Source organism: Podarcis melisellensis (genome assembly GCF_964234715.1).
Source record: "Podarcis melisellensis genome assembly, chromosome: 13".
Taxonomy (NCBI): Eukaryota; Metazoa; Chordata; class Lepidosauria; order Squamata; family Lacertidae; genus Podarcis; species Podarcis melisellensis.
Genome location: NC_138545.1, coordinates 12,559,822 through 12,585,578, shown reverse-complemented (window position 1 = coordinate 12,585,578; position 25,757 = coordinate 12,559,822). Strand labels below are relative to the sequence as shown.

Here is a 25,757-nt window from a genome sequence, read left to right as displayed (position 1 = left end):
ACTCCTCTCCAAGCAGAAACTTCTAATATGAAGTCCCTTGGTAGAGCCAGATGTTGGTGGCAGTGTGGGCACACTGACAACCTTTGTATGGGGGGGGATTCTAAATCTTCCAGTTAAAGGCACAGCTACAAAGCTAAGCAGCGGAGCCTGACACCTCTTGGGTCTGGTAGGGTGGAGGGCACAGAGGCCCCCCCCAAATAGATGGGGCCAGAGTCCATGACAGGCAGGGCCAAGTAATTCCAGTTCTGCCCACATCCTCCTCTCTATGGGCTTCTATCATGACAACAGTGGGATTAAGGAAGAGGAAGTTGACAACCAGTCCCTGGACTGGGTTTAAGTAAGAAAGCAGGCAGGTGAGGGCTGGCCGAGGACAGTTTGATGTTGGTGGTGCAGCCAACATATAGCTAAAATAATATGAAGTCTGTGCCTCACACCAACTTCTCTTTCTCATTCCACTGCAGTCCCGACAGGTTCTAGCAGTGTTACGGGACACGGGTACACCTGTGTGTGTGATTTTGTCAGTCTCTTTCCATGCCCCGGATGTGGAAACGGTTCCCTTTGCAAATTCCTGCCTGTGAGGCAATACATGTATATATTTAGGCCACCCAGTTTGTTTCAACAGTGTGAATCTAATTCCTCTTTTTGTCACACAAGCCTTTAGGCAATAAAGATTAGGAAACATTGTCCCTAGAATGACCCAACCTTGAAATCCCTTTGCTGCTTGCAGCAACGCAACCCGTTGTCCCTCCAGACGCTTCTACTACAGCACCCCCTGGTGCTGTGTCGGGTCTCTGCCAACAAATACCTGACTCACAGCTGACTCATTTCCTGTTCCCTTGACAAGAACTTGAATTTTGTTGTGATCTAAGCAGGTTTATTGCCTGTGGAGAATTCTCCTGCTTTCAAGTGACACCAGAATCTGAGAGCCAGACTACAGAAGGCCTTTGAAATCAATGACGGGATCTGCTGACATTTTCATCTTTAGCTTAAAGATGCTGGTGTAATTAGGCAGTTTTAGTTTCTGGACCAGGGCTAGAGTCAGCACCTGGTACCTTAGGGCAGCTGCTGGTGGTCCATTTTTGGGGAAGCTTCACCCCTACCTCTTAAGATGGACTTCGACTGAAACTTTTTGTGGTGCTCTGATGGTGCTGGATGGAGGACTCTAGATGCCATTATAATCCCCCATAGTACCACAGTGGCATTATATCAGAGGTCTTGTGAGAATTCAGGTTGGGCACTAGACCAATGCTCAGAGCACTAGGACACACTAATAGAAGAGAAGGCCCACAAGACTGCCCTGAAGAATGTAAGAAGAGCTCACTTAGTCTATCGTCTATTTTATTGCACTTCTATCTCACCTTATCTTAAAGGAGCTCAACGTGGCACACATGTTTCTCCCTTTCCACATTTAATCCCCGAGACAACCCTTTGGGGTAGGTTAGGCTGTGAGGACGTGACTGGCCCAAGGTCACCCAGTGAGTTCTGTGGCTGAGTGGGGCTTTGAACCCGTCTTCCAGGTCCAAGTCCAATACTCTAACCACTATACCACACTAACTCTGTTATTTATTTATTTTTTAAAAAGCCCACAAATTTTGATTTGAGTTTACAAAGAGAAATACAAAGATACAAATATTCTTTTTTTGGGGGGTGGGGGGTTTCAAACTAAAACATGAATCCAGAGGCATAAACAAGAAAGATAAGAGAGAGGAGTGAAAGGAGAGAGAAAAAGAGATAAAGAAAAAAGAATTAAAAGAGAGAAAGAGAAAGAAAGAAAGAGAGAAAGTGTGTGTGTGTGGGGGGGGAGTTAAGAAGCTTAAATAATTTTTGATTCTAAGTTTTGCTGGCTGTAATAATGGAATACTGAATGGTTTAGTTTATATAAAATATGCAGGGATTTATGCAAAATGAACCATGGAAAGAGAAGAAGGGAATTCATTGATATTTTAAGGTTGTTTAAATGAATATTCTAAAATGTAAAACAGAAAATGTAATAAAAATTATGGGAGGAGGGGAAATAACTTTCGATTCTTCATCTGTCCACTATATATAAACATTATTCATGGATAGCTCAGTTGGTAGAGGATGCAAGTCTTAATCTTAGGATCATGGGTTCAAGTCCCATGTTGGGCCGGCTGTACTTGAGCGATGATTCCAACAGATTCCACATGAAAAACGCTTATGTCCCTGTGGAGATGGCAGTACCGAATCGGTGGCGCATGCCCTTCTGGCTTGCACTCTTTATAAAGACTTGAAGAATGAGATTATCCCCCTTCTTTTATTGTCTATTCCGGGTCACCCAACCACTGCCATAGTGTCCTTTCTATGAGCAGGTGACAGCAAAGGCTGCAAGGTTTTAAGCTTGGGCCATCAGAATAAGATCCACCATTTGACTATTGATTCAAAACCCTAAAATGTATTTTATATAATTGACTTTTTGTTTCTATTCTTTGTATATCATATTGTTGTTTTATTGCTATGGCCGATGGCTGACGCAAATAAAGATTCATTCATTCATTCCCATATTGGGCAAAAGATTCCTGCATTGTACAGGACTGGACAATATGACCCCCGTCATCCCTTCCAACTTTACTGTTCTACGATTCTGTGATTCATTCATTCCAGTATAACACCCAGTAAAGGCACAGTGACCTTGTTCTCACACTGGCGCTCCTCACACAGCAGTCATGCAGATGCTTGCGAGGAACCTGCAAGCAGGATGTGAGTGCCATAGCGCCCTCCCCATTTGGGATTCCCAGCTGCTAGTACTAAACGCCAATCTGCCTTCACCAGTGGAGTTAGAATATAGCCATATGCAGCCTTTGTGCATGTACCCACCATGCACACCATGCCATGGGCTGTGAATGGGACAACACTCCTTCTTGCAAACTCTCACTGATCTTCTCCAAGCACCAGTTCACCAACTCACATTTGAGACACTCTGCAAGTGCTCTGCCCAGTGAGGTGAGGCTCCTTACAGGCGCATTGCTAAAAAGAATGCAAATATTTGATGGTGCCTCATCCCTGCTTGGGATGGGGGAGAAATCCTATTCAGTTCATATGAGAAAATAATGAATTACATATGAATTACTTAATTCATACGTTCCAAAGCAAGAGGCAGATCACAAGCCAGTCTTCAAAATTCGCTTTTTTCCTGAATTTTGCAGTGAAGTTCTCCAGCTACATTTAACGTACAAATGTGCATATATTGGGGCACTGTTGCCCAGAAATGCACAGATTAATGAAAATGACATAAAATCGCATTATCTTTGGGAAAGCTGCTTTGCAGAAATGTGCATACACGTATTGGGCAAAATTGCACATAAAAATGTGTGCATTGTCAGAAATTTGCACTGAAATTAAAAATCAATGAATTGCAAATTGATGCTACAGAACTGAGCAACTACAGAACAATTGGAGAACTGAGCTTCAGACTGCAAAACTTAGAGAAACTGAAATCAAGATATTTGCCCAGCCCTAGTTGTAGCAGGAATGTATTGCTTGTATTTCATCGCTCAGATTTGGAGTAGGGTCGAAATGTAAGGGCCGTAGGTGAAACCAACGAACCCCATGTAGCTGATTCAGTCCAGTTTTGCCAAATCATACATTTCCCTCACCCAACCACATGCTTCTAAAGTAGCCAAGGGAACAGATCCCTCATCAATCTCAAGGGGACCTGCAATGGGAAGAACGGGTAGCATGGAAGCTGAAGGAGTTCTGTAGACAGCATTAGATCAGGCAGACCCTCAGCTCAACGTAAGGCAGTTGCTTAAGCTTTGCTAGAACATATCAAAGTCCTGTTTCCTACATAAGCCAGCAAGTCACCTAAGGGAAGCCAGAGCATGAAGGGAACCACTGTCCTTTGTCCTCAGTAGCTGATATTCACAGATATACTGCCTCTGTCCCTGGAGGTTTGCTATATGGCCATTTAACTGCATGTTCAAGGGACGCGGGTGGCGCTGTGGGTTAAACCACAGAGCCTAGGAGTTGCCAATCAGAAGATCGGCGGTTCAAATCCCTGCAGTGGGGTGAGCTCCTGTTGCTCGGTCCCTGCTCCTGCCAACCTAGCAGTTCAAAAGCACGTCAAAGTGCAAGTAGATAAATTGGTACCGCTCTGACGGGAAGGTAAACGGCGTTTCCGTGCACTGCTCTAGTTCACCAGAAGTGGCTTAGTCATGCTGGCCACATGACCCGGAAGCTGTATGCCGGCTACCTCGGCCAGTAAAGCAAGATGAGCGCCATAACCCCAGAGTCAATCACCTTTACCTTTTAACTATAGCTTTAAGCTCCTCTATATGCATGTGTGTCTGTGTTGATGGGATATGAATCTTGACAGGAAAAAATGGGTAACGTTGATGGGCATACCTTCCATAAATGAGTCTATTCCTCTCTTATGAATAATCCCTTTGCAACTGAAGTACGTCTGTTCAAGCTTTTGAGCCCAATAAATTGTGATCTGTGCCAGCTGCAACTGGAAGGTCTGAAGAAATTGAGGCAAACAGTAGGTGGCGCCAGAGTCAATGGCAAGCAGAGCCAATTCGTACTAGTTTTATTCCCATTCTCTTCCCTGCTGAGTTCTACTTGGGGATCAACACTGAGACTCAGGAGGAAGAGGCTGACAGCCAGTGTCACCCACTGGGCTGAGCTGGATGTAAATAGGAAGGCAGACAGTGAGGACTGGTTAAGGGCAGACTGAGAAAGGTGTAGCAGTACCCCATTCAATCTAACAAAGCAGCCTCCACTTATTTCAGTTAAAGCTGTCCAAGACATTTTGCTGCCTGAGGCACACTGCAAGGTGACAACCTTCCCTTCCACGTACAGAGGTACCTTGGTTCTTGAACTTAATCCATTCCAGGAGTCCGTTCGACTCCTGAAACCATTCAAAAACCAAGGTGTGGCTTTCAATTGGCTGCAGGAGCTTCCTGCACTCTTGCAGAAGCCGAGTCAGATATTTGGCTTCTGAAAAACGTTTGCAAACCAGAACAATTACTTCCAGGTTTGCGGCATCCGGGAGCCGATTTGTTCAGCAGCTAAGCCGTTCGAGTACCAAGGTACTACTGTACAGAAGTTGATCAAACTGACAGCTGAGTCTTACACTGTCAACAGTACCTGAAAGCATCTGCCTCACTCTGCCTAACAGTAGGGCCGACCCCAATTCTAAAATCATCCATATTTTTTTCTCTCTCTCACTCTGCTTACAATACCTGAAATTTTCACCGACGTTTCATTTAAAACAACAACAAATGGGCACATCTCAGCAAGAAATCATTAGTTTATTATTGCAAACAATCCGACACAAATAACGATGGACTGTTGATGTACTTTGGATTTTTACTCCTCTTCAGCATATGGAAAGGAGGTTTCACATGCAGAATAACTGTTTAAAAGTGAGACTTGTGACAAAATGTGTGACGTGGAGTGCTGCTGTTCACATCCAAATTCTGATTTCCTCCCATCCTCCAGTAATCAGCTGGCATTCCATGGCCACTGAGCATGCTTAGACCTCATTGGACTGATTTTGGAGTTTCCCCATTTGGAGTCCCCCCCCCAGCCCTTTTGAAAACCTTGGATTGCCCCCTGCTTGTTGGCTATAGCTGCATCTTGGCTGTGCCCATTCGGCTGCAAAAGCAGTGATGCTCACAGCATGAACTTTGGAAATAGAGATGTGTTTGTGTGTAGAAGCCCCTACTGGATCCTGCTGCCTTCAGAAAACAAGAATGAATTCACCACTCTTAACTTCTAAAAATGGGCACATGTGCTGCAGGCAGATAGTGAAGGAATGCTATGCAGGTTTTGTCAGAGTAGATCCAGAGATCTCTTTCCTTGTGGGAACACCCTAGCCCATTTTAGCTTATTAAAAAAACAAACCCTGCCGTAAGATTAGAAATATTCCACATCAAGATGGATAACTTGCCCATTTAACATACAAGAGAGGCAGAGGGAGAGAAACTATACAGAGAACAACATAACTTACACTGAAATATATAAAAAAATCAGTTCATCCAACCACCTTTGGTTTCCAAGAAAAAAACCTCAACAACAACAACTTGGTAAAATATGGCAACCTTAGTTGAGTCGCTGATTAGACAACACTGATCTCCTTCACACCATAGCAAACTTCAAAAATGTGGGGTCTCCTTTGTCATCTTTGTGACCGCAGCCCCAAGGAGCAAAGAAAGATTAGAAAGGGGCTTAGAAGGAGAGATGGCTTTAGAATTAAGGAACATCTGGGCTCATCTGAGCTGAGGAATTTGTTTTCAGTACCAGAGCTGAGCTCACATTTCTTTTCTGCGCAAAACCTGTTGTTGGTTCCCCACCTGCCCCCAAACTTTCCTCATTTCAGCAGCCTATTCAAGCCTGATTTCATCAGCCAAATTTGGGGAAGGGCTTTAGCTAAATGGTGGAGTATATCCTTTGCTTGAAGAAAGTCCAGGATCCCCAGCTTCTCTTGGTAGGACTGGGAAGAGACTTCTGGTCTGAAACCCTGAGGAGCTGTTGCCAGTAAGTGTAGACAATACTGAATGAGATGGACCAAAGTCCAAGGCAGCTTTCTATGTTTCCTGAGGTTTCCAATGATCTGACTCAGTATAAGGCAGCTTCCTATGTTCCCATTTTACTTAAAACTGGTCTGGAAGGTCTAGCTGGTGCGAAATTTCAAGGCTAGACTTAAACGTTTGCACTGGTTGACCATATGCTAGTGGGCCAAGTTCACGGTTCTTGGAGTAATTTACAAGGCCTTTAGCAATTTGCGTCTACGATACCTCAAGAACCATCTGATACTTTACATGCCTCCCTGGTCACAGAGATCTTGGAGGGAGTTGTTGTTAGCAACCCCTCTCCCCCATGGCTCTGCATTCAGCATTGTGCATCCATTTCGGCAGAACTTCTTCCTGACTGACAGGCCCCTTCCCTTAGTGAAACATTTAGTGAAGACTATTTTAGCAGGCATTTTGAGGAGGCTTTGCTGATTTTATGGTTAATTCTAATGGATCTTGTATGTTTCCTAACCCTGTTGCAAAAGCCACAGTGCTCATGCAGTGGGGGTGTAAGAAATCTAGGGAATATTGAGGGAAATAAAAAGGATGCTAAGGATGTCACCCCCCCAGAGATGTTCCTTTTGGGTCTAATAGAGGGTGAGATACCTAAGAATGTATTAAATCTTTTTCTTTAAGCAACCACTGTGGCCAGAATAGCCTATGCACAAATGTGGAAGGACAAAAACAGTCCAATAAAATAGGACTGGCAGAATAAGTTAATAGAACATGTGGAGTAAGCGAGGCTGACTGCAAATGTAAGAAACCAGGATGAACATACCATAAGAGAGGAGTAGGAAAACTTTGGGGAATATTTAAAGAATTATAACAGTTACATAAATCTCCAAGTAGGACTGGATATAGGAACAGCAGCTAAATCAGTTAGAAGGTGTAGAGAGACATGTAGCACAACTAAGAATAAAAAGGAACCCATGGGAGGGTGTGTGGGGAAGTGGAATAATGTAGAAGGATAATGAAGAATATTGTGAAATGGATGTACCAATTTACTGTTAAAGCACAAATGAAATGGAAAAGAGAGCAAAGGCCACAGTGCTAAGTGGTATAATAACTCTTGTAATAATAGAATGATAATAAAAATTTGGAATAAGAAAGGCTGTTGCTATTGTTAAACAAATGGGACTCAGAAAACCTTGTTGATCTACAGCAAATCTACCAGCAGTTCTTCACCTACATTTCCCCCACTTCTATACAATTTGCCCTCCAACATTTCCAGAATAGTAGTTGTACTTAATTTAAGAACTAAGAGGTGTAGCTCTTCCCTGCCTCTAATCCCTCAGGTGTAAATTATTTATTGAGGAGGGAGACACTCTGTATACGCCCAGAGTCACCCTTTGTTTTATAAGTTTCACATCTTGCTCTGAAGGTGGAAAAATATATATTTATATAGGGATGCAGGTGGTGCTGTGGGTTAAAACACAGAGCCTAGGGCTTGCCGATCAGAAGGTCGGCGGTTCGAATCCCCACGATGGGGTGAGCTCCCGTTGCTCAGTCCCTGCTCCTGCCAACCTAGCACATTGAAGGCACATCAAAATGCAAGTAAATAAATAGGTACCGCTCCAGTGGGAAGGTAAACGGCGTTTCCATGCTCTGCTCTGGTTCGCCAGAAGTGGCTTAGTCATGCTGGCCACATGACCCAGAAGCTGTACACCGGCTCCCTCGGCCAATAAAGCGAGATGAGCGCCACAACCCCAGAGTTGGTCACGACTGGACCTAATGGTCAGGGGTCCCTTTACTTTTACCTTTATATATATGACTAAGCTTAGTGCACTGAGTATCAAATTAAACCTGACGGGTTGAAGGAACAATAGCTGTGAAAGTCATTTAGCAGCTTTGTAGTGTGCACATGGTCTCAATGAGTTTCCTAGAAGCCAAGTTTCCAAATAAAGAGTAGCTAAGACAGCCAGGCCTAGCAGATGGAGATGGCTCAGCAGTAGAGGACATGCTTTGTGTAAAGAAGGTCCCAGGTTGAATGCTGAGCATCTCTCAGCCAGGCTGGGGAAACACACTGCTTTAGACCCCAGGGAGCTTCTGCTAGTCTACTGGTCTTCAACTTGTGGGTCAGGCCCCATTAGTGGGTTGTGGCTCGATCCAAGATGGATCACACCAGGAGCACTCCCACCATGCAAATTTATGGCAAAAGGTGAAGAAACGGGTCCCCCAATGCATGTTTGCATTATAAGTTGGTCCTGAGTCTGAAAAGGTTGAAGATACCTGGTGTAAACAATACTGAGCTGGCAGGACTGACTCATAAAGCATAAATTACATCTTGTGTTGAAACCTGGCATGATTCAGTCTAGGAGTGTCTGTATCCGAGTTGCTCTCTTGTGCCACCAAGACCCGGCCCGCCGTCTTCGTCCTTGTCCAGCCCGTCACAACTCTCCAGGGGCTGCTGGTCCATGCCCATGGCAGCTCCTGCCACCACCACCAAGTCTTTGGCTAGGTTTTTGTGGGACTGGGATCGTCTGCCGAGCCCATCAGATGCCCCCTCAAAGAACTGGGCGATGAAGTTGGCCCCGGAGGTCTTGATGAGGTTCCCAGCCACGAAGACATAGAGCACAGGGTTGATGCTGCTGCTGAGGAACGCCAAGGCTGTGGCACCCGCTCTGCCACTCTTCCAAGCCTGCCCCAGTCGTTCCGCCGTCCGCCCTGACGACAAGTTAGAAGCTACCTGGAGCACGTTGACGATGTGGTAGGGCACCCAGAGGACAGCAAAGCAGATGACAATGGCAACAATGAGCTTCTCGGTCCGAGCCCCCTGTCTCCGCTTCACTCCCCTGAGGCGGATCAAAACGGCAGAATAGCAGCCGACGATGATGGTGAAGGGTATCACAAAGGCCACCACGGTTTCCAAGGTGAAGTGGAAGATGGTCAGGCTCGGCCTGGGGTGGCAGGGCTCACAGATGTACCTCCCTGAGGGATCCTTGACTACTTGTCGGAAAAGGAGGGCCGGGATGGATAACAAAATGGCCGCCACCCAAATCCCTGACAGGATCTTGACCACCAAGTGCTTCTTGCGAATGGCTTGGGAGAAGTAGGGCTGGTTGACTGCGAGACACCGGTCCACGCTCATGAGGGTGATGATGAATATGCTGGCAAACATGTTGATGCAGCACAGGTAGTAGACCCCTTTGCAAACTGCTAGGCTGAATAGCCAGTTCTTGAAGATGAGGAAGATGATGAAGAAAGGAGTGAGGAGAAGCACAACCCCATCGGCCACTGCCAAATTAACGACTAGGAGGCAGGTGACTGAGCGGTGACTCGGCTTCATCTTCCAGAGGATACTCCAAATGACAAAGAGGTTTCCAGGCAGCCCGATAAGGGCAGCCAGGAGTAGGAACACAATGCCAGTCACACTGGAGGTCGGGGAAGACAGGAGGGTGCTGTTTCCAGAGGTGTGGGTGCAGTTGTTGGTGGCACCACTGGAGAGAGGGGCTGGGGATTCCCTGTCAGGAAGGAAGAAGAAGAAAAGCTTGAGCCAGGAGGAACTGAACTGCCCCTTAACCCCTGTCAACCTTGGCTGCCACAAAAATCTATTTTGCTCACAGCCATCTCGTGATTTCTCTGCATCTCTCTTTCCTGCTGTGGTCTATTACACTCCCTGAAATTGATACTGTAAGCTCACTGGGGCAGGGGCCTCTCTCTCTTATGTATGCACTGTAACTTTCACAATGTTTTGATTATTGAGTGTATTTGTATGGCTTGCAGTAGAGAGTCCTGGGTTCCTTTAGGAAGAATGGCATGAAGACGACAATTATAATATCAATAATATTAATATTAGCTTATGAAGTGATGAGGGGATGCGGGTGGCACTGTGGGTTAAACCACAGAGCCTAGGACTTGCCGATCAGAAGGTTGGCGGTTCGAAACCCAGTGATGGGGTGAGCTCCTGTTGCTTGGTCCCTGCTCCTGCCCACCTAGCAGTTTGAAAGCACATCAAAGTGCAAGTAGATAAATAGGTACCACTCTGGCAGGAAGGTAAACGGCGTTTCCATGTGCTGCTCTGGTTTGCTGGCCACATGACCCGGAAGCTGTACGCTGGCTCCCTCAGCCAATAAAGCGAGATAAGCACCGCAACCCCAGAGTCGGCCATGACTGGACCTAATGGTCAGGGGTCCCTTTACCTATGAAGTGATGATGGTGATGTTTTTACTACTCCATCAATAGGGAAGAATGACAACTAGAGGAAAATGTTCCTGTCCTGAGGAAATTGCAAATTGGAATTCGGCAAAGCTGGGGCAACAGAAGGAAGGGAGGAAGATGATCTAAGCAACTGCCAGTGAAGCTTCAGAATCAGGGGCAATGATTTGGTGTCTGTGTGTGTGTGTTAGAGAAGGCCAATTGTATTCTCCTCCCTCCCTCCTATTCACGGGTCTCTGTGCCTGAGCTGACTGGCTGCGGAGGATGGAGCTGAACTGCTTCTCTCCCTGCCGTTTTTTTTTCATTGACTTTGTGGGCGCCTGGCCTCCACAATTATATTATTGTGGGTAGCCAAACACCCACAGCTCCCTTATGCTCCTATCCCTCCCTTGGTTCTGTCTCCTTCCTTTCAGCTGTGTCCTCGCCTTGCATTTTATTCTGTTTATGGTATTATAGCACACAACGGCTCCCACCCTCTAGGCAACATGGTCCACCCTTTTCACCTGCACCACTGTCCTTGGTCCTGTTTCTTGGTCACACCCTATGTAAGAACGTAAGAACGATCAGGTCAAAGGACCACAGAGTCCAGCATCTTCCCTCTCCCAACATTGGCCTGGCAGATGTCTTATGGAAGCAATCAAGCAGGGCAGGAAGACAACAGCCCTCCCTCACTGTTAGATCCCAGGAGCTGTTATTCAGCTGCAACCGAACATGGAAGCTCCATTTAACCATCAAGTCTAATAATACCGATGGACAGACCCACCCTCCATTAATTTGCACTATCTCCATTTCAATGCCCCCTGAGGTTGTGGCCCAGTGTCACTCCTTTCTGTGGCAGCAACTTCCATTCAAAAGTCATCATTTGAAAAAGTTTTCTCCTGTGTTTCCTGAATCTCCTGCCAATCAATGTCAATTGATTCCCAAGCTCCCCAATTTCTACTGGAGAGAGAGAGAGAGAGAGAGAGAGAGAGAGAGAGAGAGAGAGAGCGCATGCCTCTCTCTAACCACATTCCCCAGAGGGTGCAAAATATTTTTACAAAAGCCTCCCTCATGTTTTCCCTCCCTTAGTGGCTTTCAGTCTTCCCTCAAGGGCAAGATGTTCTACCACCACATTCCCTAATCATTTGAGTTGCCCTTTTCTGTCCCTTTTCCAGTTTTATGATATCCATTTTATCATCAGTCGACTACAACTATAGACAGGTTTCCAAGTGCGGCTTCCCCATGGATTTGTACGAGGGCATTATCATCCCGGGCAGCTTAACTTTCATACCCTTTTCCTGATAATGCCTGGAATTTTCCACTGGAATTTTCCAGAGTGGTGCAATGTTTCAGTTCCTTTATTTTGACAACAACCACCATGCAAAATACGCAAAACAATATTTTGTCTTGTGCAACTCAGAAAGAAAGAGTTGTGGGTGTGTTTTCTTTCCTGGCATCCTTCTCACACATTACCCCACATACTTCCAAACCGCCAACCTTGATTTCGGTCTATCCCAGATCTGGGCTACTTCCTACCCACTTCATCTATCACAATGTGGTCTTCTTCTGGATCTGCTTATAGTTCTTCGCCCTGACTGAACCTGCAATGCAATGACTTACATGGGTGAGTTGGTCTCTGACTGGAGCCCACGAAGCTTCTCTTGCTCAGTCTGCCTCCGTCTTTCCTTCACATCCTTTCCCTGGGCTGCAAATTATCTCCTTCTCCCAGAGCTTCTGAGCTGCTGCTTCTATTGCCGCTTCGCATGTCCAGACTGGAAGCTGGAATGAGGTTGAGTAATGGAAGAGGAGGGAGTGGCAGAAGGACTTGCCTTCTGCACACAACCCCCCCCCCCGCTTCTTCACTAGATCTCCAAGTTGGGACTTGCTGGCACTGAGGAAGACCACACCCAAATACATTTGTGCCAAGAGGACCCTGGTTTTCTCCGTGTGTTTCTTCTCTTACTCTCTCCCCCTTGCCTTCTGGCCCCTCTGCCATCCTTTCCTCCTTGTCTCATCCTTTCATTCAGAGAAATCCGCCTGGACGCTGCTTAAAAAGGAAGCAGCTAGATGGCACGAGGCTGGCTGCGGAGCGCAGATAATGGAACCCACAAAGCCTATCGAGGAAGAAAACCTCACATTAGGCAACAGCAGCTCCTCTCGCAATTTTTGTTTCTGCAGGGGGAGTGACAGAAACATCCTAGAATGGCTGATTCTTGTAATTTACCTACACAATCTCTCTCCCCCCTGTGCCCCACAAATAGGAAGGCAGGAAGCTGCCTTATAACTCAGTCTACACCTAGCTCAGTAATGTCCACACGGACTGGCAGTGACTCTCCAGGTGTCTTTCCAATCCCTTACCAGAAATGCTGGAGACTGAGACAGGGACACAAAGGGACTCTTACCACTGAGCTACAGCCCCTTTCCTGCTTAAAGCTCATTCTCTTTGACGCCAAGTTCATGGCCTACCCTGGAGCTGTTACTTTCTGAAATGAAGTGTGCTGGGATAGGAGCTGGTTTGGTGGAAGTTACCCGCTCTGGTCTGGGAGTGCCTAAAGGGTTCCATTTGAGCTAGGTATTCGGCTCAGGAGCCAATTCTTTTTCCAAGTTTGCAAATATCTAATTTTAAAAGGTGTGGGGGGGAATCAAAGAGTTGCATATTTAAAGTGTCTTCAGCTTACAGAAAAACAATAACCCATTGGGAAAACCCCATAGTGGGACTGAAAGCTGCACCTCTTGAATTTCCAGCTGCCATGACTAGTGAAAGAAACGGAGCCTTTTCTTTGGGGGGGGGGGAATGAGCCAGCAGAATAGTTTTCTATTTTTGACATTTTGCATTGAATTGGGTGAGGTTTCTAGCATGAAAAGTGTGTGTGTTTCTCCACCAGCAAATGGGGTAGCAAAACAAGACGACTTCTGCTTAGTGCTAGGCCTGTGCCGTGCGGTTCATATCAAAGGTCCATTGAATCCAGTATCCTTTTCCCAAAAGTGGACACTCAGACACCACCGCAAAGCTCACCAGCCAGGCATGAAGGAGATACCCACCCATTGCTCCTTGTCCCTTGCCCCCAGCATCTGGTAGTCAGAGGTATACTGCTTATGAACATGGAAGTTCCATTTAGTTGTCTGTATCTGTTTCAAATGTGTTACTTATTGCATTTATATTTTTAATGAGGATGCTTCTCTCTCTCTCTCTCTCTCTCTCTCTCTCTCTCTGTGTGTGTGTGTGTGTGTGTGTGTGTGTGTGTGTGTATAAAGGTAAAGGTAAAGGATCCCCGGATGGTTAAGTCCAGTGAAAGGCAACTATGGGGTGCGGCGCTCATCTCACTTTCAGGCCGAGGGAGCTGGTGTTTGTCCACATACAGTTTTCTGGCTCATGTGGCCAGCATGACTTAACCGCTTCTGGAACAACAGGATACAGTGACGGAAACCAGAGCACACGGAAATGCAGTTTACCTTCCCGCTGCAGCGGTACCTATTTATCTACTTGTAAGGTAAAGGGTGGCGCTGTAGGTTAAAGCCTCAGCGCCTAGGGCTTGCCGATCGACAGGTCAGTGGTTCGAATCCCCGCGGCGGGGTGCGCTCCCGTTGCTCGGTCCCAGCGCCTGCCAACCTAGCAGTTCGAAAGCACCCCCAGGTGCAAGTAGATAAATAGGGACCGCTTACTGGCGGGAAGGTAAACGGCGTTTCCGTGTGCAGCTCTGGCTCGCCAGAGCAGCGATGTCACGCTGGCCACGTGACCCGGAAGTGTCTCCGGACAGCGCTGGCCCCTGGCCTCTTAAGTGAGATGGGCGTACAACCCCAGAGTCTGTCAAGACTGGCCCGTACGGGCAGGGGTACCTTTACCTTTACCTTAAGGTAAAGGTAAAGGGACGCCTGACCATTAGGTCCAGTCGTGACCGATTCTGGGGTTGCGGTACTCATCTAGCTTTATTGGCCGAGGGAGCCAGCGTATTGATGGAGTAGTAAAAACATAGCACGACTAAGCCGCTTCTGGTGAACCAGAGCAGCGCACGGAAATGCTGTTTACCTTCCCGCCGGAGCGGTACCTATTTATGTACTTGTACTGGTGTGCTTTTGAACTGCTAGGTTGGCAGGAGCTGGGACAGAGCAACGGGCGCTCACTCCGTTGGACAGATTTGAACTGCCGACCTTCTGATCGGCAAGCCCAAATGGCTCAGTGGTTTAGACCACAGCACCACCTGCGTCCTATGTTTATATAATGTTTTTAAATATGATACCATTATGTATTTGTTTTAACCAGGCTGTGGGTTTTAGTTGTCCTTTATTTCCAGTTTTCTTTGTATATCACTCAGAAACATTTTGATCAAGTGGGTTAGTGATTTCCCCCCTCTAAATAAATACATTTACACCTCAAGCCTCATCAACCATTGGTAGCACTCTCCCCTGTATCAACTCTCCTTTATGTGAGCAACCAGCTGGTAAGATGACTGCCTTCTCTTCTCTGCTCTCCCTCCCTCCACCAATCCTGATTGCATCCTGCTCTGTTTGTTATGCAATACATAACATTAGTGAAATCGGAGAGATGACTGTAAGGCGTGACCTTGGATGGGGATTCTTTTTCTGCTTCATCATGGCTCTAGTCACACTCTTGAGACACGGCTGGTTCCAGTGTCACTGTCTATCCCTGTCTCAGAAAAAGGACTGTGAGCTGTCCGTCTGCATGCTGGCCAAAATATCACAGGGTTGAAAGGCGAAAGGGTGCATTGGAGGTCATCCCCCCTCCAGCAACTTCTTCTCCTTTAAGGCAGGTAGATCCATCTGCCACCCGCTCAACATACACCACCCAGATGGTCAATTGTGGCCGAGCCGTGTATTATTTCCCTCCCCCCTCTGTGATCTTAGCTCTCAGTGGTGGTGGTGGACCTAGCTAAATGTGGCTATGCCATTGGTGATGGAGGGAACCCAGAACCTTCAGCAAAACAGGAGTGAACTCCTCCCAAGATGTACTTTCTCTACAATATGCTGAAAGCTGTCTGTTTCACTTTTGTGTGGGCATCTGAAAGTGAAGCTGGGTCAAAGTTCCCTCTCCCTTCTTTTGGAGGACACTTCAAAAGTGTACAGTGGTACTTTGGTACTTGAACGGCTTGGCTCCTGAACGGCTTGGCTCCCAAACTCGGCAAACCCGGAAGTAAATATTCTGGTTTGCGAACGTGTTTTGGAAGCCAAACTTCCGATGTGGTTTCTGCTTGAGTGCAGGAAGCTCCTGCAGCTTCTGCAGCCAATTGGAAGCCGCGTCTTGGTTTTTGAACAGTTTTGGGAGTCGAATGGACTCCAGGAACGGATTCAGTTTGAGAACCAAGGTACCACTGTATATGTATGTGGCAACTTTTGGCAATGCCTGCAAATTTCAGGTATTTTCGTTTTACCTTAAATACATGGTGGCGAAAGCTGCCTTCTCCTTCTCCTTCTTTTTCTCAAGACAAACAAAACAAAACCTGGCTCCCGCTTGAAGGCCACATTCCTGGGACAGAATGCCCTCAGGAATGATGCTGAGTCACACATCCAGTCCTAGGAATGTGGACAGAGCAGCCAAACTGCCACTTGAACTGACCCGGTCCTACCGTTGGACACAGATAGGTGGCCAATTCAGATGGCAGGTCTGTGGGGCAGCACCCCCAGAGACCTTGCCCATTCCTCTCTGTTGTCACACAGCTGGACCTGGGCTTCATATTCTGGCATGCTTTTAGAGTTGAATTCATATTCAACTTCCAGTGTGGCTAGTGTCAGACTAGGACCGGGGAGATCAGGGTTCGAATTCAACTTGGCAATGAAGCGTGACCCTTGGGTCAGACACATTCTCCCAGCTAAGTCTACTGCACACATTTGTGGTGAGAAACATTTATGTCTCCTTGAGCTCCTTGTAGAAAAGGTGGGATATAAATGAAAAAAATAAAATATAAAAAACAATCGCCAGTCAGCTACTGGAGACGGAGGCGACATCTTATCCTTCACCTCAATCAGCCAAATGTCTTGGGTCGGCCCTGCATTTGAAATAGCGCTGTGGCTTTTTAAATAGTTATTTTTAAGAAAGATGGACTGCATGTTTAAGCTAAGTCAAGAAAGGGGGGGCATTTGCCTACCTCAAAGGTTAATTCAGTCACAGACAGGCATTCTCTACCCCATGTTGTTCTATGAAAGCATCGAAACAGCAGGTTTAAACACTGTGACTCAGCATTAGCTGAAATCCATGACTCAGAATAGACCCATTTCAATGAAGGAACATGACAAATGTAAGCCCATTGAATTAAATGGGTCTAATCTGAGCATTCCTTTGTTGGAGACAACTTTCCACACATGACTTGGTGGCCAGCATAGCAAGTCATACAGTGGCCCAGAGCAGTTTCTCCCTTAGGCACAGACCAGCCTTGGCTTGTGAAGGATTTGCAGGGGCAGAGAGGAACCCAAATAGAAATCCTGAGAAAAGTGTGGGGCATCTGTGTGTTTACTTTACACTCTTTCACCCACCTTGTGATGGGAGCAGGTTAAAAACTGGATCACCAGTGGCAGCCAGGAATGTATCTCTGATTGTGGAATACAAACTGTATTTATTAGTCTGCAGATTTAGAAATAATTCATTAAAAAGAAGGGTTTGATTGAAAGAGAGCATGCTAGTTTCCCATAACAAAGCTCAAAATCTATTTTAATTGAAACTACTGTGGTGCTGTTGATTTTTCCTCTCTCTCTCTTTTTTAAAAGAATATTAAAATTGTTTTGCTCAAGTTAATGGAATCGGTAATATGTGTTTACAAATGTAATAATGTCCGTAAAATGAAACACCATCAAAACAATCTCTTTTCATGATGGGAGGATCCAGGTTTCCCCTCTGTGAAATGTGATTTGTGGGGGAAGTGAGTTCATTTGATGAATGAAGCAATATATCGCAATCTGATTGAAGAGAAGCTGATAAGGGTAGAACTGCAATCAGCCAGGCAAAGGGGCTATTTCAGTCCTCTGCAGAGGAGACCTGAAAATAATTTTTAAAAATAGCAAAAGATGAGAGACTTTCCTGGATGATAACATCAGAGCAAAAATTCAACCCAGGAAGACCCTTTCCTTCCCCGACTCCAAATCCCGTGACATTTGCAGTGGAATGAGTTCAGAATCGGACCAATTCAGACAGATTTTGACAACACACAGTAGCAAAAATAATAACTTGAAGCTAGAGAGAGAGAGAGAGGCTAGTTTGGAGCCTGTGGTTTTCCGGCTACAGTCAACCTCGGATCCCGAGCACCTCCATTTTGGAACGGTTTGGCTCCCAAATGCCAAAACCCCAGAAGTAAATGCTCCGGTTTTTTAACGTTTTTTGGAAGCCGAATATCCGACACGTCTTCCGCTTGAGTGCAGGAAGCTCCTGCAACCAATCGGAAGCCGCACCTCAGTTGTTGAACATTTCGGAAGCCCTATGGGCTTCCGGAACGGATTACGTCTGACAACCGAGGTTTGACTGTATTACTGGGTTTCATCAGCCCTAACAACTGGCCATGCCGGCTGGGGGTTGGTGACGGATGAAGTTCAACTAGATCTGGAGGGATTCCAGGTTCCTCACACCTGGTTCAGGGCTCTCCGCATCAAGACCGCCACTCTGAAATGGCCCTGGAAATGAAGAGGCGACCATGGGAGACGAGACAACGCCACACTGTATCCTTTCTATCAGGTAACAATCTGGCTCCTACGTTCTGAAGCAACTGTTCCAGACACCTGGAAGCCAGAGTGCAGTTTCCAGACTCAGTAGCACATGCTACAGTGATATAATCTGGAAGTTACGAAGATCTGAATGACTGTTGCCACGTATGTGTTTGGACTGGGGTGGCAGTGACGCCATTCTCTCCCCCGCCCACCCCAACCATAAAAAATGTTTTGGGCCACACCTGTCCCAAAGTACTCTTCCTAAAGTGTGGGGGGAAAGGAAATCCTTTAATCCATGGGGATTTTCTGCAGAAAGTGCATTACTTACCTGTGGTTTAAAAACAATAGTGGGAGATGAGGAAGATGAAGCTGTTGATGGTGAAGAAGGACCCGCCAATAGCCAACATCCGGCCCCATCTGGTGCCTAAGTAGACAAGGGGAAAAAGAGCTGTTGGCTACAGAGTACAATGAAAAGTTGCCACATTTTGCTGAGTAGGTCGGGTGCCATTTTTTCAGAATCAGATAAGGCTTCGTAATTCCGGTTTGGGCCTCAGAATGCCTATTAGTCATTTTGGCAGACTCCTATCAGTGAGATTGTTATCAAATTGCCCTGTGTGATTCATTGTTCCTATCTAATCCTGATCTCAAAACCTGAGAATTACATGAGCATGAGAGATAGCATTACGCATGCTTTCCCCAAAGGCTGCCTGAGAAATTCAAGCAGCAGAAGGGAAGTGTTTATGAGGAATTACGGTTTGGTAGGAGCTACTCCTTCCTCCTGGATGGAACATGGTCACCTGCTCTGCTCCTGGGTCTGATCTGGGGAGGGTAGATTGTTTTTTGGGAGGCCAAAACCACCACTGACATAAGTAAGGGAGGAGGGTAAATGCATTATATGAATATGAATATTATTATTTATCTGTCTAGCAAAAGCCATTATGGAAAAATACAGAAAACAAATGCATTACAAAGAATAAAATACACTGCACAGTTAAAATAATTATTAAAGGCAGGCATTCTGTCAGATAAGATTTTGCTTCCCTGAAGAGTTTAGCTTACCCGTCCCACAAACTTTTCTCCTTATAACTGCCACCCTAAATGCAAAACAAGCACTTTTTCAGAAGTGTAGGGGGACCTGTCCCCTAATAAACAGCTAATCAAACACCTCTCACCTGGGATATTTAAATTTTTGAACAATGCTGCTCTTAAGTCCTTGTAGACTGGGCAAACTACATTATAAGAGCTGCAACTTTAGGAGTGTTTGCTTAAGCTTGTTTCCCCCTTCTCCCTCCCACTCGCCCCCTTTTAAATAGGTAAACCTGAGGGCAGAGAGGGTGTCAATACTGCCCCCTGCCTTCCAAGCAGCTCTGAGAGTGTTTTTTTGGTGAAAGGGTGTAAATACCATAAATTAATAAACAAACCCAAAGATTACCTGGTCCAACGACAGTGACAGGGTTACTCTTCTTCGAAATAACCTTCCGTCCAGAAAGATGCACTATGTATCCACACCTGAAGAGTCCCACATTCTTGAGCTTCACGATGCTCATGTTGTAGATGTAGATGTGGCCGTATGACGCCACGGCTGAGACGCTAATCCAGTCGCCATAAAACTGGAACTCCTTGAGATTTTTCGTTTCAGGTGGAGCTGAGCACACAAGGCTGACCGAATCTCCCAGGTTGTCCTTGATGAGGTCGGGGTTCAAAGAGAGGACGGGGGCTTCCGGGGCTTCTGGGAAAGAAAGATAAACACTCAAGGTTGAGATTCCTTTATGTAACAGAGCCAGCAGCTATACTAACTCCTCTATCCTGAAATATGCTTGCAATGGTTGGGTGGGAAGAGGGAAATTGAGAGAGGATGCAGATTCAGATGTCTGTTTTTAGGTTAAGTTTTGACAGGGTGAAAGGACGCAAAGGTTGGGGAAGAAATCTCATCCAGTTGCATTTTCTGAAACCACATGCTAACCGAACCTCTCACACCCTTTGAAATTTGCAATGCAGTTCTGAAGCCAGATATTCCATCTACATTCAGTTAATGGCTTGCCCAAAAACAGGCCTCTCAAATAACTTTACAGTCAGGGAACTGTCAAAACAAGCACAGAGACTGCATAAATTGGTATTTTCTGCCACCTGGTGTGGTTAGGATTTGCTGCTGCAGTCCAGGAAGTTCTGGCCAGGTTCTGCTGATCAGAGTTAATGTGATGACGATAGCAGAGCATCCAGGCTGGCCCAAGACAATTTGGAACCTGAGGCAAACCACAAAATGATGTCCATTTCCCTAGCCCTAGTGAAGATCTACACAGGGAACAAGGGTGGGAACAGCACCTCCTATTCATCAAGAGACCGCTGTAGAGTTGGCATTGTGATGGGGCAGCCAAGTAAGCGGCAGATCCAGCCCGCAAGGAGCATGCCACAGCTGTCATTGTGACGGCAGCAGTGACTGACACATTATTGGGAAGCCAGATCTGCTGCCCCTGTAGATTCTGCTGCCTGAGGGAGTCACCTCACATTGCCTCATGGGTAGGCTAGCCCTACAGAGCACCCCCTCTGAATACAGGTTGAATCTACCATGCAGGTCCAATACTTTCCCTAGAACTGCTTCCCTGATGAAAGTAGAAGTCAGAAACTATTATATGCCCCAAGGGGTTTTCTGGCATAGAACCACTGATGTCCTAGGGACTAGAAACCTACCATTCACTTGTAGAGAGATGGAGTTGCTTCGGGCAGATGTGACCTCTGTGTCAGCTTTCCCCATCCAGGAACCACAGCTGTAATTTCCCGTGTTGTTCGTTTCAGCCCTAAAAACCAGTCTGCCCTTTTGATAAGGGTCGGCAGCCATTTTGAGAATCTGTTGCCCGTCCTGACTGAAGAACCTGTATCCCTCCACCGTCTCATTTGGGTAAGCTGAGCATATGAGCACAACCCTCTCCCCTTCAAAGTATTCGGGATAATTTGGCTGTACCAAGAGTTTGGGTGGTTGGAGAGCCCCTGGAAGAAAAGCATAGGGATCTCAGTGGCATGCACAGAAGGGGAGCCTGAAAAGAATTGTCACAGTGTGTGGGGTGCTCTGCTTTAGCCTTGTTCTCTTCCAAGTTACTCCACCCCACTCCCACATGCTTCTAAAAAAATCTGCAAACCATGAGATAAGACCAGATACCTTACAGAATGCTCCATTCCATTTCTCCCCCTCAAGCTATTCCTGAAATATTTTATTATACTTCTGCAAATATGAGGTTCCCCCAATGCCTGCTGGTAACTTCCCTTTTCTGCCCTGATGGTATCGTTTTCGCTATATTAGGACCCACACGTGGAGAGTGAGATCACTGTCAGCATACAGAATTCTGTTACGATACATAAGCCGTCCTGGGAATTAGAAGCTTACTACAGTCTCTTCATGGAAAGTTGGAGCAACATTGCACAAAAATGAGGAGGAAGACTTAGGTGGTGGGATTCGGGACTGTACCACTTCAGACTACAGGTGCGGACAGTCATATTTTTGAATATCCCCTATAAGCACTCGCTGAATGTACTCATCTAGGATTCAAGAGGGAAAACTGTGGTAAACCAGTTGAGCATACACCACACTTTTCCTCACCTCACAACAACCTTGTAAAGTAGGTCAGGCTGAGAGTTAGTGCATACCCTACAACATTTCTCCAATGAAAATAGGGACATCCTAAGGAAAAGTGGAACATTCCAGGATCAAATCAGAAACCAGGATGGCTTCTTTGAATCAGGGACATATCTGGAAAATAGGGACATTTGGAGGGTCTGTTAGGGATTGGCCCAACATCATGCCCTGAGCTTCATGGCTGGAGAAGGGATTTGAACCTGGATATCACAAGTCCTACTTCCAGGGGTCAGTGGGAAACTTTCTGGCATCACAGGCCAGATCTTTATCAGTATCAGCCTTGTGGGTCACATTTGACAAGTGGAATTTGATTTTCCTCACAGTGTGATTTCTGCAATAAAAATGTTAAAATTCACAACTTTTATGCTGAGGATAATGGAAGTTGTCGTCTAAAACAGCTGGAGGGCAGCAGGTTGGGGAAGTTGGCTCTAAGAGTTGAACAAAAGAAAAATGTTATTCTTTAGAGACACTCTTGTCTTCTCCACATCAACAACTCATTGTGGAGATGTTGGAATGTTACCTGCAGATGATGCTGGCTGTAGAACAACATGCAGGGAAACTGAAAGAGAGAAATAAAAAGGAGGAATGAGGCATGTTAAATAGACTTGGAAGTCCGAACTGATTTGATCTGAAGATTATTTACATGTTATATTTATCTCAAGGGAGTACATGTGAGGTTCATTGGTAGGCTCCCATCCAAGCACTGACAAGACTCTGAGACCTGCATAGCTTCAGGAAGGCTGCAGCATCAAATCCCTATGATTTTATTAGCCCCCACAAAACAAAACTATGTTGTCAACATTACAGGGAAAAATATCATTATGGCGAAGAGCATAAAATGAACAAAAATCACATTCTTGAAATAAGTACAAAACACATCACAAATCAGTAGGTCTGAAAAATTAAATGTCAAGTGTGCTGGATCATCCTCAGCCCCCCAGGAAAGCTGGATGAGTTCTGATGATGCTGGAGGTGTCTGCCTGATGTTTCCTGGCACTTCAAAAGGACAGGTGCTACCACACTCACATGCCCTTTTCTCTGCGCATGTAAGGTGAACCTCTTGAGCATAAGGCTCTACTAAGAGGGCCTCTCCCAAGGATCGAAGTGACTGGACATGATACAGGAATGGTCCGACTGAGAAGTTCAACTTTGCAGACTTTGGCTGCACCATATGGGCTACGTTAAAGCACATACCCAAGTCTTATCCACCAAGGCAATCCTTACACACGTTTGCTCTGATGTTCCTTAAAAGAAGAGACCTCTAGCCAGGCTCTCAGTTTTCTTTAGGAGGGATGAGCAAAGCTCCCACAGCGCCCCCTTATGGACTCTATCTCCTCCTAGATGGGAAGAGGGTGTCTCTCAGTGAGCTCCCTTCTTCCCTCTGCCCAAATCACTGGTACCCATTCCAGTTGCCTCTGAGCCTCATCCACATTACCACCGAGAGGAGAAGCACAAGGCAGGTGGAAGGCGCTGCTGCCAATCCCTCACTGTTGTTGTTGCTTGCTTGTACAGAGATAGTGGGTGAAGGCTGGCAGTGATAGCAAGGCAGAGGAGGACCAGGTATGCTGAGCCCTAGAGAATGTCAAGTGTAAGAGGCTACATAGCCCTCTCTCTCTGTGTGTGTGTGTTTATTATTTTGACAGAAAGGATGATGAGGGTAGAAATAACAGAGTTGTATATTTGCATACACACCATGACATAATCTAGGATGAGAGATGAGCATTTGTGGTTACTAGCTGCTTCTCATTACTCGGCTATTAAGTTCTGCTTTGCACATTTCCACATCTGTATCCAATTAACTTAATATGCTTTTTTGTGGAAAACAGTTTTCAATAATATGATACATTTTGCACGATTCCCCCCTCCATGTATATTTTTATATACATGCATTCATAAGAATGCTTACAAGCATACTTCACGCATGTACTTTTGCACGCGTAGCTTGGCTGCAGAACTGCGCTTCAAAATTTGGAAAATGTGAATTTTGAAGGACGGTTGCGTTTCTGTTTCGTGTCTTGTTTGGGAACATGTGAATTAGGTCGGTTCACCTATTAACATGAACTGAATTTAAATTCTCAGCTATCCCTAGTGAGGATGCAACTGAGAAGTCTGTTTGCCCACCTTGGGTGGCCTGGCACTGTATCTCATTGGTTAACTGGCCTCTAGCAGGCTGGATCATCCTCCTGCTGCCGTAATGGCCAATTTAGGGAGCAGGAATTTAGGGGGCATTCTGCTGGGCGCAGTGCCAACTGGCCAGTAGTGACACTTGGCGCTATGCCGAGGGAAAGCTTAAATACCTGCAGGGCCATGATATTGTGCATTCACACCACTTGAATGGCAATGCCCATCAACTTGGGGGGGTGGCCCCCTCAAATATTTTTTTGGGGGGGTCCAAAGACCCCTCACCTCCTAGGAGTTGGCTCCTATGGTTCAGAGCGTGTTCTCAGCAATTGCTGAAAGCCAGTTAAAAAATTTATCAAGATGATTCTTTTATGGTGGATCAAAGCAGGAATTAAAACCCAGGAGAAAGGAGTGGTAGAAGAAGAGGTTGGGGAAGAAAGAAAGTAGCAACATACCTAGCATGGGAACCAGAAGAATAACCTCCATGTTGAGAAGGATCTCTCTCCACCTGGATTGCACCTCCTTGGAAACTTGGTATCACCAGTTTTTATATCACCCTTCCTCTCCAAGGCAGACCCTTAAAGTGTCTTTACAGAAGGGTGGAGGAACATCAGTGAAGCCCATATTTGCATAATCGCCCAGAGGGGAAATGCAGTCATTATTGAGGAAAGAGCCATTGGACTGAGGGACTTTGCTGCCTAAAATAGAAAATGGAAATAGGTCTGGCCAGACTAGAGGAGTCAGCACTTGACCTGCTAACTGTGTTGATATTCCTGTTTTGTTCGTATGCTCAACACATGATCTGCTCCAGCCAGCAGAAATGCAGAAAGAAGAGGTTTTGTTGCAGGAGAAAATTGGAGCCAGTGGAGCCTGGTGCATTGGGGCAAATGGGTCACTGCCCCACCAAACTCACCTTTTGTTAGCCAGGCTTCACCTGCCTGCTGCCTTAGTTCCAATCGATCCAGGGGGAGATCCATTTTTGATAGAGGACTAACTCAGTCGGAGACTTCCAAACTTGCTTGTTTCAGTCCAGAACACAACCCCCAGTCAGATGACACATTTTCCCAGATTTTTCTTGAGTGAGCGTGTGTGTGCATAGTTGACAATAGAAAGACGGACAACATAGTGTTCGGTGGAAAGTGAACTGCTGCAGAATGCTAGCAGCACTGAGTGTGATGAAGACAGGGCAGGCATTACTTTTTAAATCTTTTCATACACAATGGAAATGTGGAGTGAAGTGTGGATCACCAAATAGCAGCCAGGAATATGTCTCTGATTGCAGAATACTATCTGTATTTATTAGTATGCGTTGTAAACTACCCTGGGATCTTTGATGAAGGGTAGTATACAAATGTTAATAATAATAATAATAATAATAATAATAATAATAATAATAATACTTAGAAAGAATCCAGAAAGAGATGTGTTTGATTGATAGAGAGCATGCTCATTTCCCATAGTGACACTCTGTCTAGTTTTATTGCAACTATTGTGGTACTGATTTTCTTTCCTTCCTTCCTTCCTTCCTTCCTTCCTTCCTTCCTTCCTTCCTTCCTTCCTTCCTCTCTCTCTCTCTCTCTCTCTCTCTCTCTCTCTCTCTCTCTCTCTCTCTCTCTCTCTCTCTCTCTTTCTTTCTTTCTTTGTGTTATTGTTGTTTTTAGCAAAATGATTATAAAAATAATGTAAAAATTGTT

General features: G+C 45.8%; 2 protein-coding genes across 2 annotated transcripts in view; both read right to left on the bottom strand.

The window, feature by feature from the left end:
- The window catches only part of LTB4R (leukotriene B4 receptor), a 159,179-nt gene extending 146,396 nt beyond the window's left edge, over positions 1-12,783 (bottom strand). The window contains exons 1-2 of the mRNA XM_081885400.1: positions 12,288-12,783; positions 8,291-9,994 (exon numbers count right to left, since the gene is read on the bottom strand). Coding sequence (XP_081741526.1) covers positions 8,845-9,994; positions 12,288-12,289 — 1,152 coding nt within the window. The 5' untranslated portion in view covers positions 12,290-12,783 and the 3' untranslated portion in view covers positions 8,291-8,844. The remainder of the gene's footprint in view (positions 1-8,290; positions 9,995-12,287) is intronic.
- A 4,430-nt stretch (positions 12,784-17,213) lies between these two features.
- LOC309355027 (uncharacterized protein) lies at positions 17,214-25,678 on the bottom strand. Its single transcript, XM_081885406.1, has 6 exons — positions 24,519-25,678; positions 22,463-22,501; positions 21,003-21,299; positions 19,747-20,043; positions 18,643-18,738; positions 17,214-17,652 (listed from the first exon to the last, which is right to left on the bottom strand). Exons 1-5 carry the CDS (start codon positions 24,547-24,549, stop codon positions 18,650-18,652), a joined length of 753 nt encoding a protein of 250 aa, XP_081741532.1. The 5' UTR covers positions 24,550-25,678; the 3' UTR covers positions 17,214-17,652; positions 18,643-18,649.
- Positions 25,679-25,757: the final 79 nt, after the last annotated feature.

What these genes read in the sequence shown, in the direction of transcription:
- LOC309355027 (XM_081885406.1), bottom strand. Translation starts at nt 24,549, where the DNA reads ATGGAGGTTATTCTTCTGGTTCCCATGCTAG. An exon ending in ACAGCCAGCATCATCTGCAG is followed by an intron (nt 21,300 to 22,462) that starts GTAACATTCCAA and finishes CTTTTCTTCCAG; the next exon opens with GGGCTCTCCAACCACCCAAA. An exon ending in TGTCACTGTCGTTGGACCAG is followed by an intron (nt 18,739 to 19,746) that starts GTAATCTTTGGG and finishes TTGTCTACTTAG; the next exon opens with GCACCAGATGGGGCCGGATG.